This window comes from Lathyrus oleraceus, chromosome 6, assembly GCF_024323335.1.
Source record: "Lathyrus oleraceus cultivar Zhongwan6 chromosome 6, CAAS_Psat_ZW6_1.0, whole genome shotgun sequence".
In the NCBI taxonomy this organism is placed as follows: domain Eukaryota; kingdom Viridiplantae; phylum Streptophyta; class Magnoliopsida; order Fabales; family Fabaceae; genus Lathyrus; species Lathyrus oleraceus.
This window is the reverse complement of record NC_066584.1, coordinates 262,241,869-262,267,775: the sequence shown is the minus strand read 5'-3', so window position 1 is coordinate 262,267,775 and position 25,907 is coordinate 262,241,869. Positions and strand designations below refer to the sequence as shown.

Here is a 25,907-nt window from a genome sequence, read left to right as displayed (position 1 = left end):
TATCAGTATTATTGTATTAAATTTGTAATTGATTTTTGAAATATTTATTTTATTATGTTGTGAACATATGATTGTGTGTGACATATTTATGAAATTTAGTTTTATATTATTATTTTATTAAAAAAACTAATCAATATTTTTATTTTTATCTATGTTTCTTTTTGCCTATCAATATTATTTAAAAACTTATATTTTTTTTAAAAATATAATTCTTAATCATATTGTTTATTTTAGCCACTACAAATCATTGGCAAATGTGTACTTTCACAGCTAGGATACATACATACACTCTCATACACACACTACACACTGCTATAGAAATAGAAATATACAATACAGATCTCTTTACCTGCTTCTCCATTTTCCTTCTCCTCATTTTCCTGCATTTTACCACCAACCAAACCCTAAAAATTCCATTATCCCTTTCCTTTTCTAACCACACCAAGCTTCAACTAATTCATAATCATGCCAATCATTTTCTCTCTCTGAAAAACAAAACCTTTCTCATTTCTCTCTCTCCTCTTCCTCTCTTTACAGATCCTTTTTTTCAGCTTTCTTGTCACAAACACAGTTTCTTCAAGACAAAGTGTGTGGCCCTTTAACCAAAGCTTTCACCTTTAGATCTGTTAGAGTTTGTTTTGTTTCAAAGCAATGGAAACACCTTGTGTTTCTTCGTATTTGTCATGAAAGTTTCTTGCTTTCTTGTTTTGTTTATCTCTTAAGAGGGTTGTTTTTTTTTTCTCTTGAAATTTGGTTCTTTGAAGTTTTCTTATCACTACTAGTGAGTGTAGTTTTCAAATTTTGTCAAGAATGTTGGCCATTGGAAGTCCTATTACTAGTATCCATTTAAGCACTACTTGCACTTCTTTGCTCAGAGAACTTGAGGTTTTTCTCTTTCACTTTTTTCAGAATTCAATTTTGTTTACATAACTTTTCTGTGTCTTATTGTTGTTGATGATGATGAATTCTGTGGTTTTTGTTAATGATTTTGTTATGATACTAACTCCTTTTCTTCTTCTTCTTCTTTTGTTATTCTCTAACCAATGATGTTTTGTTTCTTCTCTGGTCAACTTTTTTTTGGGGGGGTCTGTTTTACTGTATAAAAGGAAAAAGTACTTATTAAGGTCTCTGTAGGTTATTTTAATATAGGCTTTGTCTTTGTTCATGAGATTGATTACCCTCAGTTGAAAAAGTCATTTTTTAAAGCTTTTTGTTTTTACTTTAAATTTTCAAGTGGTTGATTTTCTGAAATTGGGTTACTGCAAAATTTTAAATTTCACTAGAATGGTTTTGTTAATAAGTTTTGGAAGTTATTAATTCAGTTGTTAATATGGGATTTAAGGGTGACTTGGTCTTTGATAAACTAGTCTCTTGATTGGTTGCAGATAATTTTAGTCTTGTTTAAGGTCTTTCTTAACTTTTTTGTGTGCAGCAAATATGGAACGATATTGGAGAGACCGAGAAGGACAAAGATCGAATGTTGATGGAGCTAGAGAGGGAATGCTTAGATGTTTATAGGAGAAAAGTTGATGAAGCTGCCAACACCAAAGCACGTTTTCATCAATCCGTTGCAGCCAAGGAGGCTGAGATTGCCACGCTAATAGCTGCACTTGGGGAACATGACGTTCACTCTCCGGTAAAAAATTAAACGACTTACTTGTGTTCAATACTTGATTGGTGAATATATCTGCGAATTCACTATTTTGATTGATGAATATACTTGGGAGTTGAGACGCCGAAATAATTGCATGCTGACTTTCTGATTTATTTGTCTATGCATTTATAGATTAAGACCGATAAAAGATCGGCATCCTTGAAGGAGAAACTCGCATCTGTCACACCATTGGTTGAGGAATTGAAGAAGAAAAAAGAAGAAAGGTTGAAACAATTTGAAGATATTAAAACTCAAATAGAGAAGATAAGCGGCGAGATTTGTGGAATCCATCCCGTCAATGATGATGTGAGCAGCACAGACGGTAAAGAGGAACAAGACTTGTCACTTAGAAGACTTAATGAATATCAAACACGTCTCCGAAGTCTTCAAAAAGAAAAGGTTTGTATTATGGTTTAAAAGTTCCATCTTCATATCTTGTAACCTTAATTCTCCTTTTATAACTCATTTGTGCACTTTCTATGTTTTTTTCCTTCTTCTTCTAGTCGGATCGACTTCAGAAAGTCTTGCAATGTGTTAATGAGGTGCATACTCTCTGTGGTGTTCTTGGATTGGATTTCGGCCAAACAGTAGACGATGTACATCCGAGCTTGCACGGGACTCAGGTGGAGCAATCAACTAATATTAGCAATAGCACATTGGAAGGTTTAGAGAAGACCATTCTCAAGTTAAAAACCGAAAGAAAAGTCAGAATACAGAAGGTGATTTTAATAGTCTCTTTATTTGTTGTAACTTCCCCCTTGCATTAACCTGACATAAAGTGTACTTTTTGAAAATGCAGTTGAAGGATATTGTCGCCAACCTATTTGAACTTTGGAATTTGATGGACACGTCAAAAGAAGAGAGGAACACTTTTCTGAGGATTACTTCTATTGTTGCAACTTCGCCATCAGAAATCACCGAAAGAGGCGGTCTTTCAACAGACGTGATAGAGAAGGTTTAAAAGCTTCTTTCATTTCTTTCACCATTTTTTTCCTTTCATTTATTTGCCGAATTAAATGAGAAGTCCTTTTTGCAGGCTTCGGCAGAAGTGGAAAAACTTGCGAAACTAAAAGCAAGTAGAATGAAAGAACTTGTTTTTAAGAAGAGGTCAGAGTTAGAAGAAATATGTAGATTGACTCATATCGAACCTGATACAAGTACTGCTGCCGAGAAAGCTAGTGCATTAATAGATTCTGGTCTGTTCCCTACAGATTTTTTTCACAGAAAAAATCACTGATGTGAAAAATCTGACACTATTGAATTTTGCTGTTGTTGATACAGGCCTGGTTGATCCTTGTGAATTATTAGCTAACATTGAAGCACAAATAGTGAAAGCTAAAGATGAAGCTTTGAGCAGAAGAGACGTAACCGATAGGATTGATAAGTGGCTTTTTGCTTGTGAAGAGGAAAATTGGCTCGACGAATATAGCCAGGTAAGTCAGTAATTCCCTATTGTCTACCTTCATAGCGTACATCGATTATTTAGTTTGTTTTCTAAAGTAATACGTGGAATTTCAGGATGATAATAGGTACAGTGCTGGGCGAGGTGCTCACATTAATCTGAAGCGTGCTGAACGAGCCAGAGTAACTGTAACCAAAATTCCAGGTATTGCTTTCATCAGTGTCTTTTTGTCGTTGACATTTCCATGTAAACCTATGATGAGAGTGTGTTCTTTTTCCAGGAATGGTTGACAATCTTATAAGCAAAACTCTAGCATGGGAAGATGAAAAGAAGGCTTGTTTTCTGTATGATGGGGTAAGCATTGAAGTGGTGTGTTGTAATTTCTGGTTTTCATTGCCTTCACTTGTTGTTTTACTTGTCTATATCATCCGTAGGTACGGTTGGTGGAATTACTGGATGATTATAAACTGACCAGGCAACAGAGAGAAGAAGTGAAGAGACGACAGAGGGTAAATTTACCTTTTTGTCCATATTTTCCTATAATAATAAATAAGAATTTGTTGTGTCTGCAAATCTTAGCTCAACTGGTAACACCAGTTCGAACCCTGACTCTCACGGTTGTGAGTTTCTTGTGGTTATTACCACTTTGTTTACATATTGAAAAAAAGAATTTGTTGTTTGTCCATTGGTCTTGGTGATTTGTTTTTTTATATATTGGTCTAAGTTAAATGACAAGGTTTTTGTTTTCGATCTCAAAGGACCAAAAGAAGATGCAAGATCTACTTCAAAATCAAAAGGAAGCCATATATGGATCTAAACCTAGTCCAAGAAAAACTAACAGCTTTAGAAAGACAAACGGGCATCGTGCAAATGGAAACGGCTATGGCAACGGAAATGTATCTATGCCTCCTACACCTCGTCGGAACTCAGTAAGCGGTACAACATCTGAAGTACATACACCACGCTCGTACTCTGGTCGTCATAACGGATACTTCAACGAAATGAGAAGACTATCTACCACGCCTCTCAACTTTGTAGCAATACCTAAGGAAGATACAATGTCATATAGTTGCAGTTCCGAACCCGAGTCCCCTCCCCAAGTTTAAGTTCAAAAAACCAAAAATGGTAGGTTGTTTCCATCTTCCACTTGTTAAAGATATATACAGTTCTTTGGTCAAAAAGTTGATTATGATTTTACTTTTGCAGGAATAGGGTAAGATTTTCCTTGTGAATAGTATGTTGCTGGCAATAAGCTGAGATATATACATGGACAGAGTGACTCAGTGAGTGATAACTGACATTTGAGGACAGGAAATTAGAGTGTTTATGGTTTGGGAAGTGTTGATGATACAAGTAGAGACAGTTAAAGGAGGCAGTGAAGATTATAGAGTGTTTGACCTACGTGTATGTTATTGGTTTTGTTTGTTTTCCTTTGTATTTCAGGTGTATATATATGGTTATGAGTGAGTAGTAACAAAGATTATTTTGATCCATAATTGTAGGAAAAGTTGATGCTCTCATTGTTTTGATGTATTTAAATCTATATATTTGAAGTGTGATTTGAAGAGTTTGATTGAGATAAGCTGATAGAAGATGGTTTAACAGATTTTAGATATTCATCAAAGTCAGTCTAGTGATTAAACACGGCAACTTTGCATTAGTGAGCCTTAATGAAAGTTGAATATGGATTATTGTTGTGGTTAGTATAGTATATGATTAATTAGGAGGCTGGCCTAGTTAGTTGCATGGTCTTGTCAACTTTTGTGTCATTGGATACTTATTGTGTTTTTGAATAGTTGGACTGTAATACTCAAACATATATGGAGGTGAATCTTTTGAAAGACTGATTAATCAATTAAATATACCATGATTAATAATTGAATGATATGGATGAGTTAATGATTATCTTTTTTGGAGTGTAGTCATTAAAATTGATAATAGATCCAAAGTTTGACAAGTCACTATATGAACTGTCAAATTTGGTGTCATTACAATATCTTAATACTATGGCTTTTGCAATGTGGTCAAACCCATTATATATGGATAATCATTCTGATGCTTATGTGTTATGACATGGGCAAGAAAAATAGAGGTTACATTTTAACATACCCCTTGGAGGCTTGGTTGAATGTGTTATCTGGTTGTGCGTTGAGATATTGCGACTGCTGCAACTGACTTATAAGAGACAAACTAGAGGTATGGTAGAAACATTGGTCCTCAATGATTTCATGCAAATTTCTAGACCTCTCTGGCTTCTCCACATAAGAATGCACCAAATAACTCTATTTTCCGGTATTCAACCACAAGTTTGACAAGAAATTTTACTTGTTTTTCCACATTCAAAAGCACTTCACTTGTTTTTCTTCTTTCTTTTTTCCATCCCACTTCTTTGGAGGATTCGATCTTCTTTTGGAGGACTCGATCTTTTGTACTATTCTTCCTCGTATACTTATTGTAGCGCCTTGCAAATATTTTGCACTGCTAGTTATGAGTTTTCTTAGTTTATAGTGTGCACAATAGCTTGTTGTATAAGTAACTTATGTACACTCCCTTCCAAATCAATGAAGTCCTTTGCTCTTCTCTCTCCAAATTATATCTTTCATAATATGGTATCAATTTGAGAATTCTAACTTCATTCACCTAGTTCTAGTGAGTTTTCATTCAGTTTTATCATTCATCAAGAACAATTTGTTCTTGATTTGTTCTTGAAATGTTTTCTCTTTGATTTGTTCATAGATCCTTGCTTTTATCAATGTCTATGTGTGTTGCTCCAATTGGTCAACAAGCTCAACAAGCTGACACAAATTCTATCTACTATGTGTATCCAAGTGAATGTCCAAATTTGGTTTAAATCATCCGAAAGTTGAATGGCTCCAACATCCTAGTATATAGCAAATTTATGTGAAGCATAATATATGCGAAGAGCATTAGGCACAAAGAACAATATTTGATTCATTGATGGTTCAGCTGAAATTCCACCTCAGGATGATCTTAATCGTTTTCAATGGGAAAGATGTAACCACTTGATTCATTCTTGGTTGTTAAATTCTGTTTTAGAATAAATCGTATCCACTATTGTATTTCATGCTAATGCCATATGTGTATGAATTGATTTGAAGCAAATATTTTCTAAAGATGATCAATTTGTATTTCTTCATTTCGTTATTCAATCAACAATTTGAAACAATTATTTCATTGAGTTGAAAGGTTTATGAGAGAAACTCAATGAGTATCGTTCTCTTTATGCTTGTACGTGTGTTCATCAACGAAGGTGTGTGACTATGCAAAGTGTTCTTGATTTTAGGCATGAAGATCAAGTTATGCAGTTCTTGACAGGTCTTAGCGATTAATTCTAAGTTATGAAAACTCAAGCGTTATTGATAGATTGCCACCAATCAACAAGGTTTACTCCTTGGTTGTGTAAGAGGAAATCAACCATCGATATGTCATCATACAAAAATAAGATATTTCTTTATTGGTTAATGCAGCTCAAAGACTAAATTCCAAAGGTAAGTCATACCATTTCAAGAATTCCACCGGGCAATGCACTTTTTGTAATAAGAGTGGACACACTGTTGATTTTTGCTATCAAAAACATGGTCACCCTAATTTCAACAAAAATAAGCCTCTTGTCAATGCATCTCATAGACAGAATTGTGAAAAAACCATCATTTTAGTGAAACTAAGGAGACTTCATCTACAAGCAACAATTTCATAATTTCTCAAGAAAAGTATGATCAACTTGTTAGGTTGCTTCAACAAGTAAACTTCCTTCCTTCAGCACAACATTCTAAATAAACCAAATTTATATTTCTCCTATAACTCATGATCATTCATCTTTTGAGTCTTCTTTAGATATTATCTGCACTACTTTTAACCATGCTTAGTAGACATCATTCTTAGATTTTGGATTCTGGTGCTAATGACCATATGTGCCCCATTAAACTTTTTTCTTCTATTTATAGCATAAAACTTGTCGACACCACTTTACAAAATGGTAACTCAATATGTTTTAAACAAGCTAGCCATATTTATTTTTCACCATATCTCTATTTTCATAATGTTCTATACTCTAATGAATTTCATCTCAACCTAATTTTTATATCCAAATTATACCAATCCTTGAATTGTTCCATTAAATTCTCTACACACATTTGTGTTTTACAGGACTTGATCACCAAAAGGATGATTGATTTAGGTAGACAAGCCGAAGATCTATATAGACTGTAAATTGATGATGGTATAAACTTCCCTCATTCACATATACCAACTCATCTTACCGCTAATATCAATACTATTTTTTTCTAGTAATACATTATAGCATTTTAGACTACGTCATGTTTCTAATAATAGACTCAATCATATGTCTATGCTGTATCCATATATTTACTTTGATAATAAAGCAACTTGTGATATTTGTCATTTTGCTAGACAAAATAAACTTTTATTTCCTCACAGTTCCACAATTGCAGGTTCCAAGTTTGAATTTATTCATTTTTATAGCCCTGTCTATTGAATCTATTCATAACCACAAATATTTTTTTTAACAATGATCACACAAGATTTGTATGGACTGTTCTTATAAAAACCAAAGCTCAAGTTTTTGTACAAGTTCAAAAACTTTGTAGCCATGATAAAAACCCAATACAATATCACTCATAAGACCATAGAACAAACAATGGACCTGAGTTCACATTGACATCCTTTTATTCCTCAAAAGGAATAACACATCTTAATTCATGTGTTGAAACTCCTCAACAAAATGGTAGGGTAGAGAGAAAACACCAAACACTTTCTCAATATTGGAAGAGCCCTACTTTACCAAACAAAGTTACCTAAGTTTTATTGGTCTTATGCCACCATGTATTCTAAATTAATCATAAATAGAGTGCCAATAGAAACCCTACAAAACTATTCTGTTTGGGAACCATAAATAAAGCAAGGATTGGAAGTGATAATGGTTTTGAGCTTCCAACACGGTGGAGAGAGGGATGACCAGCAAGGTTAGCACTCTAACACCCAAGTCGGTATGTGAGAAAGAATAGTGAAATACAAATTGTGTTTGAAACTTGATACCTGAATTTGGCGCCTTCCCTATATAGTAGATAGAGACTAACTAACTTGCTATTAGTTAAGAGTGAATTGCAAAGAGAAGTTGGATGAACCCGAGACTTTGATCTCTTGGGCCTGCTACTAGGGTGGTTCTCATATGCTGAGACGATTATGGAAGAAGTGAAGTTCCTCCTGGAGGTAGGTCGGGTCAATATGGTCGGCCCATAACAAAAACGAATCTCCTTACCAAAAGCTATATGACAAAAACCTTGGCATTGACTCATTCAATGTCTTTAGTTCTTTATGTTATCCCTCTATCCTAAATATCCATAGATCCAGACTTGATTCCAAAGCAAGAAAAGAAAATTTTCTTAGATATACCATTGGAATGAGTGGTTATGTTCTACTTGACCTTGATACCAAAGAAACTTTTACTTTAAGAAATATGTCATACAATGCTCTACTCATACATGGGCAAACTATCCATCAAATTTCTATCATGATCCCACCAAAACCATCATAACATAAACTAATGGTTCTGATCAGGAAACAACCTTACCAGATTCAAACCTACATATGAATTACTTCAACAACACTTTTACGACACAAATACTCAGAACAATTCATCTACTAATCCCATCATTTATGATCAACCAACCAATTTGCATGTCCAACCTACCACAAATATCCAAAACCAACCAATAAACCAACACACATATGACTAGACCAATTCATCTCTATTCCCATTGCATGCATATACAAGAATCAAATACAAGCCACCTTATTTGTAGCACTATGTATGCACCACAACTTAACATCCAAGCCAATCATCTAAAGGGATACTCTATTCTATTTCTCTTTCCATATCGTATTCTAACATATCTACACCGTAATGTCACTACTCTTTGTCCCCAATATCATATATTGAGCCCAAAACATAAGTTGAGGCTTATAAGTTTGAGTGTTGGAACCAAGATATGAAAGTTGAGCTTAACGCTATTCGAAAGACAGATACTTGGACACTTGTAGATTTGCCTCTAAATGTCAAGCCAATTGGATGCAGGTGGGCATACAAGATTAAACATTGTTAGAAAATAGTACCAATCTAGAAGGGGGGGGGGGTTGAATAGACCAGTTAATTAAAATTTTAGCGCTTTTTAAAATTACTTTTAAAGGTTGCGAAAGCTCCCTAGACCATGATCTGTTACTGGAAAGATCGGATATGCGTGAAACTTAATGGAATGACTAAGATAAAGCAAATCAATAACAATCTTAATCAATCGATCAAATACACAAATCCTTGATAGAGTTACCACCAATGATGAATTAAAATAATGAGGAAATAAGCAAAATATTGATAAACTTGTGTGAAGTTAATTTTATCAAACACTTGGTGTGTACACTACACCAAGTCTTAATTTCACTAGAATTAATTGTGCAGAATTTTCCTTAGTCACAGCCAAAGTGATTACAGTAATTTATCGAACAACTTTAATGCACAACAATTAAGCGAGATGAAGTTTCCAATTAGTTTCACACAAGATTCAAATTATGCAGAATTTAAAGAGTTAGAGAAAGAGAACAACGCCATATTTGTTTAGGCAGTTCCCCTTTCGTCCTCGCTTAGGGTACGTCTGCCCCCAATTCTAAAACTAGAATTGAGATATTTACTATAAAATTGAAAAGTTTATATAAGAGAAGAAATGATCACCACCAAGAAAACCTAAGCGTTATTGCATATCCTATGTACTTCTCTCCCTTTGCTTCGAGTTAAACCAAGAGCTTCAAATGTTTCGAACAAACCTCCTATTGTAGCTACCTTATTGCAAGAACTCCAAGTTCTCAAAAACTCTAGATCGAATTATTTCAATCGCGATACACTTGAACCCAAACCTTTCTTCAAAATCCTTCGGTTACTGTTACTCGCTCGAATGAACCCACCGTTCTTCAAACCTTTCACTCAGCTAGATCTATGAAGCAAAGATTTGTGCAAAAAACCCCAAATCTTGGAGGACAAAACCCTAAGATTTTATTCAAGAAAAACTCACTCAAAGCCTCTACCCAAAACAAGATACACAATCCTATTTGGACGTTATCACCACAATAATGCACTATGATCAACAAAAATTGTTATGTATGTAGCGGGGTATTCGTTACCATTAGAGATATTGACTAAATCTAAGGTAAACCATACAAGTCGAGTCGCCACCGCACTTCTATTTATCCAAAGGAATGGTTAGAAAGCGAAAAAAAACCTAAAAGTTTTATCGAATAAAAAACTAGTAAAAATGTCAGAGATCTGGGTAAGGGGGTTGGTTATGCAATAGGAAGCTTTTAAGCAACCAAAACATCCTAGGTACTCCTAGGGAGCCCTTTTCATAAGTGTTGTTCTAGTCTAAAGGGTGTAGGTATATCTAAAGTACTATCTACTAAAAGGAAGGTTAAAAGAAAATGACTCGCAAGGATGTCGCATCCACTGCCTACGTATCTCATTTGAGTATGAGAATCAGAGTCTTCGTGGCTCAGCTACCTATGGGTTAAAGAGATGTGTGCTCGGTAAGACGTCGCGTCTTATGCCTACATATCTCATCTGGAATGAGAATCAGAGCAAAACGTAGTTCGGCTAACTGGGGGTTAAGGATTGCCATCTGAACATGGACTTACAAAAGAGGACACCAGCTGTGTCAAAGGAGGGTGGGCAGTGTGTTCAACGTCCTAGCAGTAGGTGTTGCAGCTCGCTGAATCGAGTCTTAGGCAGTTACCTCTTTGCAATAGAACAGACTGACATGCCACAAGATCGGAGACGCACAGAAGGTCTAAGAGTGGGGAAACTCTGCTCTAGAGTTGTCATGCAATATGGACCTATGTGTTAGGATTTACAAAGGGGAACATGTACCTAATGTTAGCATGCAAAGAATAAGGGAATTCTACCTAATGGGTGCTACCTAAACGGAACAAGAGCCGACGGATGGAGCGCGAAGAGGAGTTACGGATAAGGGTAGATGGAGATGCCGGAGGCAATCGACTTACAGGTAGATGGCAATGCCTGAGGCAATCGACTTACAAGAGGATGGATGAATGTGTGCTGGTTCTGTTAAGTTTTGAAAATGATTACTCGACGTTGGATCGAGCTTTTGATCTTATTTTGAAATGGTTATCGGATGTTCGTTTTAATTCTTGTATTAACAGGTGACTAAAGAAATAAAGAAATAAATATTATACACTTTATGGGAGAGGGGTACATTTGTTATGAATGGGGATTGTTCATGGCAAACAAACAATAAGAATATATGCCTCATACATCATACAAGTAGGCAACAATTATCAATCAGATCGGATAAATAAACAATATATAATCAAACCAAAGAATCAAATAATGGAGCATTTAAACAATGCATGGGAGTATGAACATGTTAAATAATCAAGCAATAGAAAGCATGAATGAGAGAAACAAGTATAAAAGATAACAGATGAATCAAACAGATGAAAATATGCACACGAAGGGTCCACTGAATAATTTAATCATGAAATGAGGTAAGAACCAAATAAAATCAAGGTAAAAGGCCTCTAATACATGACATATGAGATGAACGAGGGAGGATCAAAAGATCTCTTCAATTGCCATAAGCAATCCCTAAGTCAAACATCGATCATAAAGAAGTCAACTGAAAATTCAAGTCAACTTAAAAAATAACAAATAAATAGCAAATTAATCAAGAAAATTATGAAAAATTAAACTAAATAAGGTGGGGTCAGGACATCATCATCCCTCAAAAATATTTTAAAAATAATGAAAATTGGCACGTGAATTAATTAAAACAAAACATAGGTCAAACCAAAAGTCAATTAATAAGACTAGGTTGGAAATAAATCAAGAATAAATAGTAAATTAATCAAGAAAATTATGAAAAAATAAACTAAATAATGTGGGGTCAGGACATCATCATCCCCAAAAAATATTTTAAAAATAATGAAAATTGGTACATGAATTAATTAAAATAAAACAGAAGTCAAATTAAAAGTCAACCAACCAAACTAGGTCAAAAATAAATCCAAAATAAATTGAAAATATTAAATAAAATTCCAAAAAAAGGTCAGGTTGACCATGAGACAGTGGTCAACCTTCATCCCAAAAATCAAATACTAACAATAGTTTTAAGTCATAAAAATAAAATCAATAAAAAAAAGTGTGTTAAAATGGATCATTTAGAATAAATAATTAAAATAAAATATTAATATTAAAAAATATGAAAATAAAAATTATATAAAATTAAATAAGACGTTAAGAAAAGTGAAAAATATTTTTGGATAATTTTATGGACGAAGAAAATATTTTAAATAAGAAAAAGAAATATGAAAATGGAAGGATTAATGGTGATGAACATGGTAAGCAAGCGAAGATATATCAAAACATGGCCATGGAAGAGATGATTACCTAATGGAAAATAGAAGTGGAATGGAATCTGATATGTGATGAAGCTTTGCCTCCTTGCCATGAAATTCGAATGCTCCTTTAGGGTTAGAGTTTCAGCTTCTTAAATAGGGTGGATTAGGTGTTCTCATGGGCTTTTTAATAAGTGATTTATCCATAAGAATAAAAGTGTGAAGTGAGGTGTAAAATGTTGTTATTTTGGGCCAAACTTAAGTGAATGGATGTCCAATGCATGGCCAAAAGAGGTAAAAAAATGTGACTGGTTTGTGCAGCATGCTTAGAAAATCTGATTGGGCCAGCCAGACCCAAAATTTGCCTAGAAAATCAAGTCATGGTGCCCACTTTAAATGAATGTATCTCTCAAACCATGGATCCAAATGAGATGATTCCAAAAGTATGTGAAAGAGGACATGGCAAGGTACAATTGCTGTGAAGAAAGTATTTTCAAATAATTCCTTGAAGTGCAAGAAAACTTGCCAAGAAGTCTTGACGAATTTTGAAGATTTTGGACTTAGAAATTTTTCTAAGTGTCCTAAAAAAATGTCTCACTTTGACTAAGCATAACTTTCTCAATTCTAATCCAAATGAAGCAAACTTTATATCTATAGAAATCTTGGAACAAGAGGAATAACTTTCATGTTAGAGAAATTTTCAAATGGAGCTTTTATCTTGATGCAAAATGGGCTTAAAGTGAGTGCAACGATCATGAAAACTTGCCCTAAATGGAAAGTCAACCATTTCCAAATTAAGTAACTTTTCCAATTCCTGATTAAATGATGAATCCATGATCCAACCTTGATCAAATTTCACATGTAGGATCCCCTAGGCATGGATTTTTAGATTCCACTCTCAAAATGTCAAGAGTTGACTTTTTTGGCCCCACAGTTGACTTTTCCCAAACTGTTTGATTCCCGATTCCATTGATCAATTGAAGCACTTCTAGCTCAAATAAAGACCTGATTTTTTGTATATAGACCCTTGTGGACATATGGAGGGCCATGGAAAAGATTTTCACCCAAAGAATTAGAAATAAACTGATTTTATACCAAACCCTAGTTTTATGGCAAAATGATCAGGAATTGATTGCACTGATTGCCAATGGATCTTTCTGAGATAATTGTGAATCTTCCTAGGCCAAGATGCCTCTCTAATCATGACATGGATGAGCTCCTCTACTTCCAACCAAACATTTCCTGTTGCAGGTAGCCATGAAACCCTAATTTCTTTTTAAATCCAGATGAACACTCTGATAGTTTTGAATCCTTTATTGATGAACTGAGGACCATAATAAGATACTTGGACCCCCCTGAGACTCTTGAAACTTGTATACTTAGAAAGTGAAGTTCAATTCTCAATCTTTCTTAGTGTGGGCTCCTTCTGTTAAGGAGTGATTGATCAAAACCTGATCTCCATGTCACTAATGTAGTATGCAATGAGTATGACCTAATATGATGCTAATGAAGTGTAAAACATAATCCCATACTTCCAGGAAAAATGAAGGGTAAATTTTAGGGTATTACAATGTGTAGTTGTTGAAACATGCAATGAAGAATGAAGATGAAGAGGAACTTTAGTGTATATCTTTCACTTATCTTGTTATTTTCTGAAAAAGAGACTATATATATATATATATATATATATATATATATATATATATATATATATATATATATATATATATATATATATATATATATGTGTGTGTGTGTGTGTGTGTGTGTGTGTGTGTGTGTGTGTGTGTGTGTGTGTGGACCAAGTCAAAAACACAGCAGAACTTTTAGCAAAAATACACAGTAGAAAAATGATGAAATCAGCGACCAGTCGACCTGTTCACACTAGGGACTCGACCTGTTCAGACCCGTACAAAACAATTCAAATAAAACAGGCGAAAAGTCGACTCAAACAGGAAATGAGTCGACTCATCTTGTTTTTCCAGAAATGAGCCGACCTATGAGTCAACCTGTTCAGACCCGCAGCAACACGATTCAAATAAAACAGGTTATGAGTCGACCGCAACAGAGAGATGAGTCGACTCATCTTGTTTTTCAAAAAATGAGTCGACCTATGACTCAACCTGATCAGACCCGTGAGTTATATAGATGATGACATGCATGAATGAGTCGACCGCTCCAAGGCATGAGTCGACTCAAAGTTTTTAAATGGTCTAAAATGAGTTTTTAAGATGCATTTTGGTCAATCCAAACCAGTCTCTTATGAACCTAAGGTACCAGCAATGATCAAGAGCAATATTGACATATATGAGATGCTCATATATGCATAGACACATTGAATCTATACTTTAGGCATGTTAAAGAATGAATGCACTCTATGATATGATGACATCGTCCAAAGTACATAATGTGAGCTACTAAAAGGTTTGACATCATTAAAACAAGGACTAAGAACATTTGCTCTCACATACCCCCCTCCCCCCCCCCCCCCTTTTTTTATGGCAAACCGTGGCACAATCTTTCAAATATCACGTACTTTAATAGACATCCTCCCCCTGATTTTGTGCACTCCTTTAAAAAATCTGCTATCATAATCATAAGCCTTTTAAAAAAATCTCCTATCATAATCATAAGTTGTGTTTCCATTGCTTCTCCCCCTTTGACAACATCAAAAAGAGACAAGGACAAGGTCAATCCGGAAATAAAATATATTCATAAGCACGTAATCAACCATTTTGCAACAGATTAACATCAACAACCATTCACATAAAATGAAGTTAATGTAAGAAATATAATCATAAATAAGATGCGAAACTAGAAAAAGAAATTGTGTACACTACATAGCCAAATTTGTTCAACATATGTTCCAAGACATATAAACTAAACACAATAAGATGCAAACACGAAGAAGATGAAATGTGAAGGAGAATTGCGGTCCAAAACGCAGCGGAAATTAAAATTTTCTCCTTTAGAGATCCTTACGAATGGTCATGATCAGTGATAGAATATTTACCTCTTGTGACGATTGAAACCTTTGGTGCAGATCTCTTGCGACAATCAAAACCTTTGATGCAGATCCACGAAGCGATCACGAACGTTGAACGATGACAACGTCTCTACTCAGTCCACACGAACGGATTCCTTCAATCTTAGTGCTAGCTGGTACGAGTGAAGGCTTTGAGTGAGAGAGAGAGAGAAAACGAAATTAATGCAACCGCAATTTTATGCTTCTGCACAAGGGTTCTATTTATAGAACCACTTGTGTGGGCTTCAAGCTAAAAGGCCCACTTAAGTGTATTTTGGCCCATATCTTATAATATGCCCAAAATCACTTAAGCCCATGGTACCTTACCATATTTCGTATTCTAGTCAAGTACACCGTACCTTACGATATTCTATAATTCACTTAAGGGCACCGTACCTTACGGTATTCCTTAGTTACTCTATCTCTCATCAATCCGTCCTTTGTGTGTGACCCTGTAGGTTTTCGTGACGTTGGCAATTATATTAAATCACGTATTTAACATAATAAACAGTGAGCGGTATCTAGCAACACATCACTGCTACCCAAGACACGAAAATGTCATGTGATCTGACAATTCCTTCTGTGATAATACTTATGTGTATAATTACCATTTTGCCCTTATGTCTATATTGAACACAAGGCATAGACCGTGTCATCCTTGTCCAGTTCAATATTGGGCCCATAGACATTTATCTTGTTATGCAGGATGGGCAAATTCCATCTAGGTCACTCATGTCCCTCAGCATGCTTCGTGGAGTACCCATCAACTGTCTTTATGGTTATCCAGTTACGGACAACGTTGGATCAACAATAAAGCACTCAACTCTACATCTAGGATCCATAGTGGTTTCAGGTCGAAGAGTGGAATACACTATTATCACCATGAGAATAACTTATGACACTTTGCATAACTTTCTATATAGTATTCTCATAGCGGGTCAATCCGGTATAAATATTACTCCTAATATTCATACCTATGTTTAAGACTTGATAACTCTTTATCCATGATCCATGAGATGTGATCATCAGTCTACAAACATAATAGTCTTAATGCTTTAATGTTATCCCACTTCACACTAAAGCTCGACTACGGATACTTTAAGAACAGTGTCCTTATGTTTAATGTGTTCTCATGATTAAGTCACACTAAACGGACTATCTATTCCAGGGACTTTATTAATCAACCATAATAAAGAAAAAGCCTTTTATTATTAATAAATAATTCGATACAAGTACCAAAAGTATTGGCCTCTAGGGCTTACACCAACAAAATGTACTACATGGACAAAAGCTAAATGAATCAATCTTCTAAGGTCTTCTCTCCCGTGAAGGGTCATTTCTGCATCTATAAACAAAAGGGTGATGTGGAGGTCTGTCTTGTTCATAGAGGTCAGTGAATTCAATGAAGTTCCGGTTAAGAGTATTGAAAGATCCGGTGAGAGGGCGATGATTGGAACCCATAACATCAATCTGTTGCGTAACTATGGAGGAAAATGAATTAAAATTGTCATTATGGGTTTGAATTTGATCCCTTAAGGCTAAGTACCATCCCTCTTGGAGAGTTGCAAAAGAGGCAAAGTTGTCACTTTGAATCTGAAGCTGATCCTGCAAAGCCGTAAATCTCTCCTCTTGAAGTATGGAAATTTTATGTTGATGAACTTGCATATTTCTCAACAGTTCCATTACTTCAGAATTATCAGATTGAGAAGGAGGTGGAGGCATATAGGAAGATCGTTGGTTGTTCCAGCCGATGTTTTGCCACTCTCCCCAGCCTTGGTTTTCAGATGGATGTTGTCTAGGTGTAGCACCTAGCCAATCTCCATGGTCATCAACTTGTTAATCATCCTCCATAGGGTGAGTATCGTCATCATCATTATCTTCTTCATTTTCATCTGCTTCATCATCATCATTATCATCATCATCGTCATCATCATCATCTTCCAAATGCTGAATGCTAGAACTTGAAGCTTGAGTACGAACCTTGTATACTCGCGCATAAGGATCCCAAATATAGTCCATTAAACTTAGTGATTTTCAATAGAATTCTTGATTAGTAGACACGCAATGTATTGAATTCTTGCAACAAAAACTTCAGCCCGATTGAGAATACTTTGAATAAACGAAGGATAGCAAAGAACGGTGCCTCAACCTGACTCCTTTAGGGCAAAAATCCTGCTTGCAATGTAGTGTGGCCAGTTAACCTTCAACTTATGTTTCAACATATAAATCAAGTGTACTTCCACCTTGTCAACTCTGGAGTAACCTCCCTTCTTAGGGTAGATAACATGCATAACAACCCAAGGTAAGATCCTGTTGACAGGCTTTAAAAGTCCAGTGGTCACATTAGTATGGAACAAGTTACTCGCCACAACATTGTCAGAATAAGGTCTCTTCATCATTGAGTTTAAGGCGTACCTGAACTCATAGTTTGGAGGAAATACAGTATCGGTTATCTTAATATCATTAGGAGACGATAATGGAGAAATTTCAAACAGAGATTTCCAAACATCATCATTAACCTCAAGAACCTTATTATCGATATTATATTTAAACTCATAACCCTCTAATTTTCCAACTACACATGTATAAAATAGTTTGACCAAATCTTCATTGTACTTAGTAGTACACTCTAAGAATAAGTCAATTCTTTGAACATTTAACTGCTCAACAACATCTGGAACGCGCATACGTTCAACCACTAATGGAGAGAATACATATTGCTTAACAATTGTTCTCTTTTTGAACTTCTTTTAAAAAGATTCAGTAAGACCATCAGAGAGTAAAGAGAGAGAAGCTACCGACATATTTGAGTGAGGTTGTGCAGTACCAGTATGAGAAGAGGGTCGCCTTGCAGTTCTTCTTCCAGAAGTTCTTGATGAAGCCATTTGCGTGTTATTTTGAAGAGATTTGAAGTAATGGGTTTTTAGGGTGTGTGTGTGTGTGTGTGTGTGTGTGTGTGTGTGTGTGTGTGTGAGAGAGAGAGAGAGAGAGAGAGAGAGAGAATGAGAGAGAAGATAAGAATTAGGAGATTGATTATGTAAGTGAAGAGAGATGTATTTGAAATGAGTCGACACATACCTGTTTAAAAATGCAGATGAGTGGACTCTGGGTAGTGAAAAGTCGATTCATGGGTCGACTTGTTGGGACCTGAAGTTAATGATATGAAATGCAACAATGGAATTCGTAATAAAGAGTAGACTCAAACAGATAATAAGTTGACACATCCCTGTTTAAAATGCAGATGATTGAACTCTAAGTAGGGAAGAGTCGACTCATGGGTCGACCTGTTGGGACCCGAAGTTAATGATTCGAAAACATGAAATACAACAATGGTCCTAATGATGAATGCATGTTAAATATGATTCCTAAGAAAGTTTACACATATTTCAAACATAGAAATGGATTAAGCTTAGCCAAACCATAAAATAAACATCAGGAAAGTGCATTATATAGAAAAAAGTATATACATATATAAATGATCAAGATTGTTCAAATAGATAGGAACAATATTACCTCCAATGAAGATAAACGATGAATGCCCTCACATAGCTCACACTTATCAATGTGATTAATCAAAGAATAGACAATCATAGATATAGAGCAAGCATTATATATAAATTTAAAATCCTTCTAAGATATCGAGAACACCAAGTTCCCTACGGATGTGGAAGAAATGCTCTGTTGCAAGTGGTTTTGTGAAAATATCGACAAGTTGATTTTTGCTATCAACGTGCTCGAAGACGACATCACCTTTCTCAACACGATCCTTGAGGAAGTGATATGGAATTTCAATATGTTTAATATATGAGTGTAGTATAGGATTTTTGGTTAGACTAATGGTGCTTGTATTGTCACACAAAATGGGAATACATTCAACTTGAACATTGAAGTCGAGTAATTATTGTTTGAGCCACAATATTTGGGCACAACAACTACCGGCTGCAATGTATTCCGCCTCGACTATTGATAAAGCAACGAAAACTTGATTTTTATTGTGCCAACTCACAAAGGAATTTGAATAAAAATGACAAGTACCACCAGTGCTTTTCCTATCCGATTTGCAACCAGCAAAGTCGGAATCAGAGTAGCCAACCAAAGAACAATTACTTCCCTTAGAAAACCAAAGCCCATACTTTGAAGTTCCACATAGGTATCTAAGTATGCACTTGACAACCTTTAAGTGTGATTTTGTGGGATATGATTGATACCTAGCGCACATACATACACTAAACATAATATTTGGACGAGATGCGGTAAGATAAAGGAGGGAACCTATAGTACCTATATACCTTTTTATATCTACGAACTTACCATTTTCATCCCGACCCATATTTACCGCAGTAGGCATTAGAGTGTCGATTACTTCGGAGTTGGCCATATTGAAGCGCTTGAGTAACTCATTGCAGTACTTCGTTTGGCTCACAAAAGTTCCTTCTTCAAGTTGCTTGATTTGATGTCCGAGGAAGTAATGTAACTCCCCCATCATGCTCATTTCAAATTCTCCCTGCATCAACTTAGAGAATTCCTTGACCAAATTTATGTTAGTAGATCCAAAACTAATGTCATCTACATAAACTTGAACTAAAATAAAGTGTTTTCCTTGATGCTTAATAAAAAAGGGTTGTATCAACCTTCCCTCTTGAGAATCCTTGTTCTAGTAGAAACTTGCTAAGACGCTCATACCAGGCCCTAGGGGCTTGTTTGAGACCGTACAAAGCACGCTTAAGCTTATAAACATAGTTATGATGCTCATAGTTTTCAAAATCGGGAGGTTGAGATACATAGACCTATTCATTAATGTACCCGTTTAGAAAAGCACTCTTAACATCCATTTGAAATAATTTTGAATTTTTGAGAACAAGCATAGGCAAGCAAAAGGCGTATAACCCCGAGTCGGGCGACCGGAGCATTGTCTCCTCATAGTAGATGCCTTCCTCTTGGTTATACCCTTGAGCAATAAGGCTCGACCGGAGCATTGTCTCCTCATAGTAGATGCCTTCCTCTTGGTTATACCCTTGAGCAATAAGGTGAGCCTTATTGCGAGTTATAACTCCATTTTCGTCTAACTTGTTCCTAAATACCCATTTAGTACTAATTACTTGATGGCCTCGCGGAGGGGGAACAAGATCCCACACCTTATTTCTCTTGAACTGATTAAGTTCCTCTTGCATTGCTAAAAACTAATGTTTATCGAGTAATGCATCTTTGGAGTTTTTAGGCTCAATTTAAGAGACGAAAGCGAAATGATAACAAAAGTTACTTATCTTTGACCGTGTGGTGACTCCCTTTGAGATATCTCCTAGAATATTATCGATTGGATGATCCTGAAAAGATTTCCATTCCAAAGGAAGATCATTGTTATTAATTGGATGATCCTCCTCTTTCATTTCAGATATATGATCCGACTCCTCCTCAACTTTTTACAGATTGGGTTCAACACTCTTTTCTTCTTAATCTTTTATTATGTTTTCCGAAGGAACACCCGAACCATCAACAAAAATACCTTCTCCGATAATTTTCGGATAAGATTCATCAAAGGAAACATGCACGAACGATACATAACCTTTTGTTGTATACCCTATATTCTTTACTAGATTGAGAGTATCCGAGAAAGATACCTTCATAGGCTTTTGAGTCAAATTTACCAAGGTATTTAACACAAAGCATTTACATCCAAAGACATGAAGATGTGAAACATTAGGTTTCCTTCCCTTTAACAATTCATAAGGAGTTTTGTTGAGAGTAGGGCGAATGAGTATCCTATTCAAAATAAGCCGTATTTATGGCATCTGCCCAAAAATATTTAGGAAGGCCATTTTCATTGATCATATTCCTTCAAAGCTCTTCTAAATCTCGATTTTTACGTTCCACTACTCCATTTTATTGTGGAGTTCTTGCAGCGGAAAAATTATGATCAATGTCATTTGTTTCACAAAATTCCTCAGAGAGGTGGCTTTCAAATCCACCTCCATTATCACTTTAGATAGTAACTATGCTAGTGTTCAATTTGTTTTGAGGCAAACTTTTCAAAAGTGGAAAAAGTGTCACTTTTACTTGCTAAGAAAATGGTCCAACAAAATCTAGAGTAGTCATCTACAATAACAAAACCATAGTAGTTTCCACCTGGACTTTTAATTCTATATGGCCCGAAAAGGTCCATATGGATAAGTTCAAGGGGTCTCGTTGTAGAAACAATGTTTTTAGATTTAAAAGAGATCCTTGTTTGCTTTCCCATTTGGCACACATCACATAAGTGATCTTTTGGAATTTTGATTTTGGGTAGACCAATTACTAAATCTTTTGCAACAACTTTATTTAGTAAGTCAAAGTTGACATGCGCTAATCACCTATGCCAAAGCCAAGAGGCTTCACTCATGGAGACAAGAATTTAGCGCTAGTCAAAGATACTTCATTCAAGTCAAGCATGTATACGTTATTTACCCTTAAGCCCTTAAACACATCATTCTTTTTATCATTATGTTCAATCATGCAACAATCTTTTGAAAACGATACTTTATATCCTTTGTCGCATAATTGGCTAATGCTAATAAGATTGTGCTTAAGGCTTTCAACTAAAAGAACGTTTGAGATAGTAGTAGATAAGGGATTACCTACACTACCTTTTCCATGTATATATCCCTTGTTATTATCACCGTAGGTTACAAATCCTTTCTTCTTAGCCACAAAGTCAAATAATAAGGAGATGTCACCCATCATATATCTTGAGCATCCACTATCGAGAAACCATGTTCTCTCCGTAGCCTCAAGACATTCCACCTACAAATTAAACAAGGGAATGAGATACCCAATTTTCATTGGGTCCTTGTGTGTGAGTGAAATTTTGGGTTCATTTGGCAATTTAAGTTTGGATGAGAGTTGTTTTTGCTAACTTGATTTTTTACCAGATAAGTGTATTTTTGATAAGGATTATTCATGTTACTTCTAAAATGTGATTGATCAATAGAAAAGGTAACTTTAGGTTGTAAAGCCTTGTCTAATTTAGCTTGAAGAGTTCTAACCTCTCTTTACCAAATATGACAAGTTTCACATCCAAACCATCTAAACCAAAATCCCCTATCATCTTCAGTTTTGCCTTTAGTGGCCTCTATCATAGATTTCTTAAGAGTTTCTAATTCCTTTTCGAAATCAGAAACTTTCTTTTCTAAATACCAGAAAATCTTCTTATTTGAGGCTAAGCGTTTAAAAGATTTCTTGGCCTCATTGTGTATAGTACTAAAGGCTTTTTGCAAATAAAAATAAGATATTTTATCAACATGATCATATTTAGAATGACTTACATTCGTTTTCTTCTTTTGATGAGCCATTAGAAAAAAATTGACCTTTTCTTCTTCATCACTTGAGTTGCCATTGCTTGAGGGCTCACTATCGCTCTCCCATTCAATGTATGCTCTTCTAGCTTTGATAGATTTCTTGTGATGTTTGTCTTTTTCTTTGTCTTCCTTCAACAATGGACAATCTGGCTTATAGTGACCGACCTTTCCGCAATTGTAACATGAGCCTCTTGACTTAGTTGTATTACTTTCTTCTTGATTTGAGAATTTTGATTGTCTTCTATAGTTGACTAGATTTTCATCTGAATGTTGATCTTCATTCTTTCTAAGGTATTGGTTATACCTCCTTACAAACAACCCCATATCTTCATTCAAATCTTTATCATCATCATTTGATTCACTCTCACATGTATCATTGGTGGATGACTTAGAACTTGAAGTCTTTAAAGCGATAAACTTCTTTTCGGTGTTCTTTGCTTTCTCCTTCTTTTGACTCTTTTCATGTTTCTCAAGGATCATGAGCTCTTGAAGCTTACCAAACAATGTTGTCATGTCCAATGTTCTTAGATCATTGGCTTCCTTAATCGCGGTGACCTTTGGTTGACATTCCCTATTAAGACATCTTAAGATTTTATTAGTATCAACATCATTAGGGGTAGTTTTATCAAGAGCATTTAATCAATTTATTAGATGAGAAAATCCCTTTTGCATATCAGTAATGGTTTCACCATCCTTTATATGAAAAAGGTCAAATTCTCGAGTCAAAGGGTTGATTCTAGCTAGTTTGACATCATTGGTTCCCTCATGAGCAATTTGCAATTAGCCCCACATAGCTTTAGCACTAGTACAATGGGAAACCCTATAATACTAATCAACAACTAAGGCAACAATGATCATATTCCTGGCTTTCCAATCATAGTTATACTTTTTCTCATCCTCTTCATTCCACTGTGCTCCAGGTTTAGGTATAACAACGCCATCCACATTGGTCACAGCTATTTCCGTAGGACCATCTTGGATGACTTTCCATACCTTTCTATCAATAGAGTTGATATGAATACGCATACAATCTTTCTAATAACTGTAGTTTTCACCAGTGAAAATAGGCGCTCTATTGTACGCCCCTTTAGGATCGTTACTCATTTTCTAAAAAGTTATATGTAAAGCACTAGATGAACCAGTGCTCGTGATACCACTTGTTAGACGATAGTACCGATTTAGAAGGGGGGGGGGGTTGAATAGATAAGTTAATTAAAAATTTAGCACTTTTTAAAATTGCTTTTAAAGGTTGCAAAATCTCCCTAGACCATAATCATCTAAACGATCCGTTACTGGAAAGATTGGATATGCGTGAAACCTAATGGAATGACTAAGATAAAGCAAATCAACAACAATCTTAATCAATCGATCAAATACATAAATCCTTGATATATCTACCACCAATTATGAATTAAAACAATGAGGAAACAAGCAAAATATTGATAGACTTGTGTGAAGTTAATTTTATCAAACACTTGGTGTGCACACTACACCAAGTCTTAATTTCACTAGAATTAATTGTGCAAAATTTTCCTTAGTTACAACCAAAGTGATTGCAATAATTTATCGAACAACTTTAATGAACAAAAATTAAGTGAGATTAAGTTTCCAATTAGTTTCATACAAGATTCAATTTATGCAGAATTTAAAGAGTTAGAGAAAGAGAGAACAACACTAGATTTGTTTAGGCAGATCCCCTTTCGTCCTCGCTTAAGGTACGTCTGCCCCCAATTCTAAAACTAGAATTGAGATATTTATTATCAAATTGCAAAGTTTATACAAGAGAATAAATAATCACCACCAAGGAAACCTAAGTATTGTTGCAGATCATATTTACCTCTCTCCCCTTGGTTCGAGTTGAACCAAGTGCTTCAAACGTTCTGAACAAACCTCCGATTGTAGCTACCTTATTGCAAGAACTCCAAGTTCTAAAAAACCTAGCTCGGCTGATTTTGATCGTGACACGCTTGAACCCAAACCTTTCTTCACAATCCTCCGGTTACCGTTACTTGTTCGAGTGAACCCACCGTTCTTCAAACCTTTCACTCGGCTGAATCTATGAAGCAAAGATTTATGAAAAAAAAACCCAAATCTTGGAGGACAAAACCCTAAGATTTTATTCAAGAGAAACTCACTCAAAGCCTCTACCAAAACCAACATTCACAATCCTATTTGGACATTATCACCACAACAATGCACTATGATCAACAAAAAATATTATGTGTAGTTGATGAAATATGCAATGACGAATGAAGATGAAGAGGAACCTTATTGTATATCTTTCATTTTTCTTGTTGTTTTATGGAAAAAGACTCTAGAATATATATATATATATATATATATATATATATATATATATATATATATATATATATATATATATATATATATATATATATATATATATATATATATATATATGATCTATGGACCAAGTTAAAAACACAACAAAACTTTTAGCAAAAATACACAGTAGAAAAATGAGTGAAATCAGCGACCACTCGATTTGTTCACACTGGGGACTCGACCTGTTCAGATCCACAACAAAACAATTCAAATAAAACAGGCGAAAAGTCGATTCAAACAGGAAATGAGTCGACTCATCTTGTTTTTCCAGAAACGAGTCGACCTATGAGTCGACCTGTTCAGACCCGCAGCAACACAATTCAAATAAAATAGGTTATGAGTCAACCGCAATAGGGAGATGAGTCGACTCATCTTGTTTTTCCAAAAATGAGTCGACCTACGACTCAACCTGATCAGAACCATGAGTTATATAGAAGATGACATGCATGAATAAGTCGACCGCTCCAAGGCATGAGTCAACTCAAAGTTTTTAAATGGTCAAAAATGAGTTATTAAGATGCATTTTGGTCAATCCAAACCAGTCTCTTATGAACCTAAGGTACCAATAATGATCAAGAGCAATATTGACATATATGAGAGGCTCATATATGCATAGACACATTGAATTTATACTTTAGGCATGTTAAAGAAGAATGCACTCTACGATATGATGACATCATCCAAAGTACATAGTATGAGCTACTAAAAAGTTTG

The 25,907-nt window shown here is 35.2% G+C and overlaps 1 protein-coding gene across 1 annotated transcript; it reads left to right on the top strand.

The window, feature by feature from the left end:
• The first annotated feature begins 277 nt into the window (after nucleotides 1–277).
• On the top strand, nucleotides 278–4,638 carry LOC127091245 (65-kDa microtubule-associated protein 6). The gene is made up of 12 exons (XM_051029826.1): nucleotides 278–885; nucleotides 1,433–1,636; nucleotides 1,787–2,053; nucleotides 2,158–2,373; nucleotides 2,454–2,609; nucleotides 2,691–2,850; nucleotides 2,936–3,087; nucleotides 3,173–3,260; nucleotides 3,337–3,410; nucleotides 3,491–3,565; nucleotides 3,815–4,181; nucleotides 4,263–4,638. Exons 1-11 carry the CDS (start codon nucleotides 811–813, stop codon nucleotides 4,160–4,162), a joined length of 1,815 nt encoding a protein of 604 aa, XP_050885783.1. The 5' UTR covers nucleotides 278–810; the 3' UTR covers nucleotides 4,163–4,181; nucleotides 4,263–4,638.
• The last annotated feature ends 21,269 nt before the right edge of the window (nucleotides 4,639–25,907 follow it).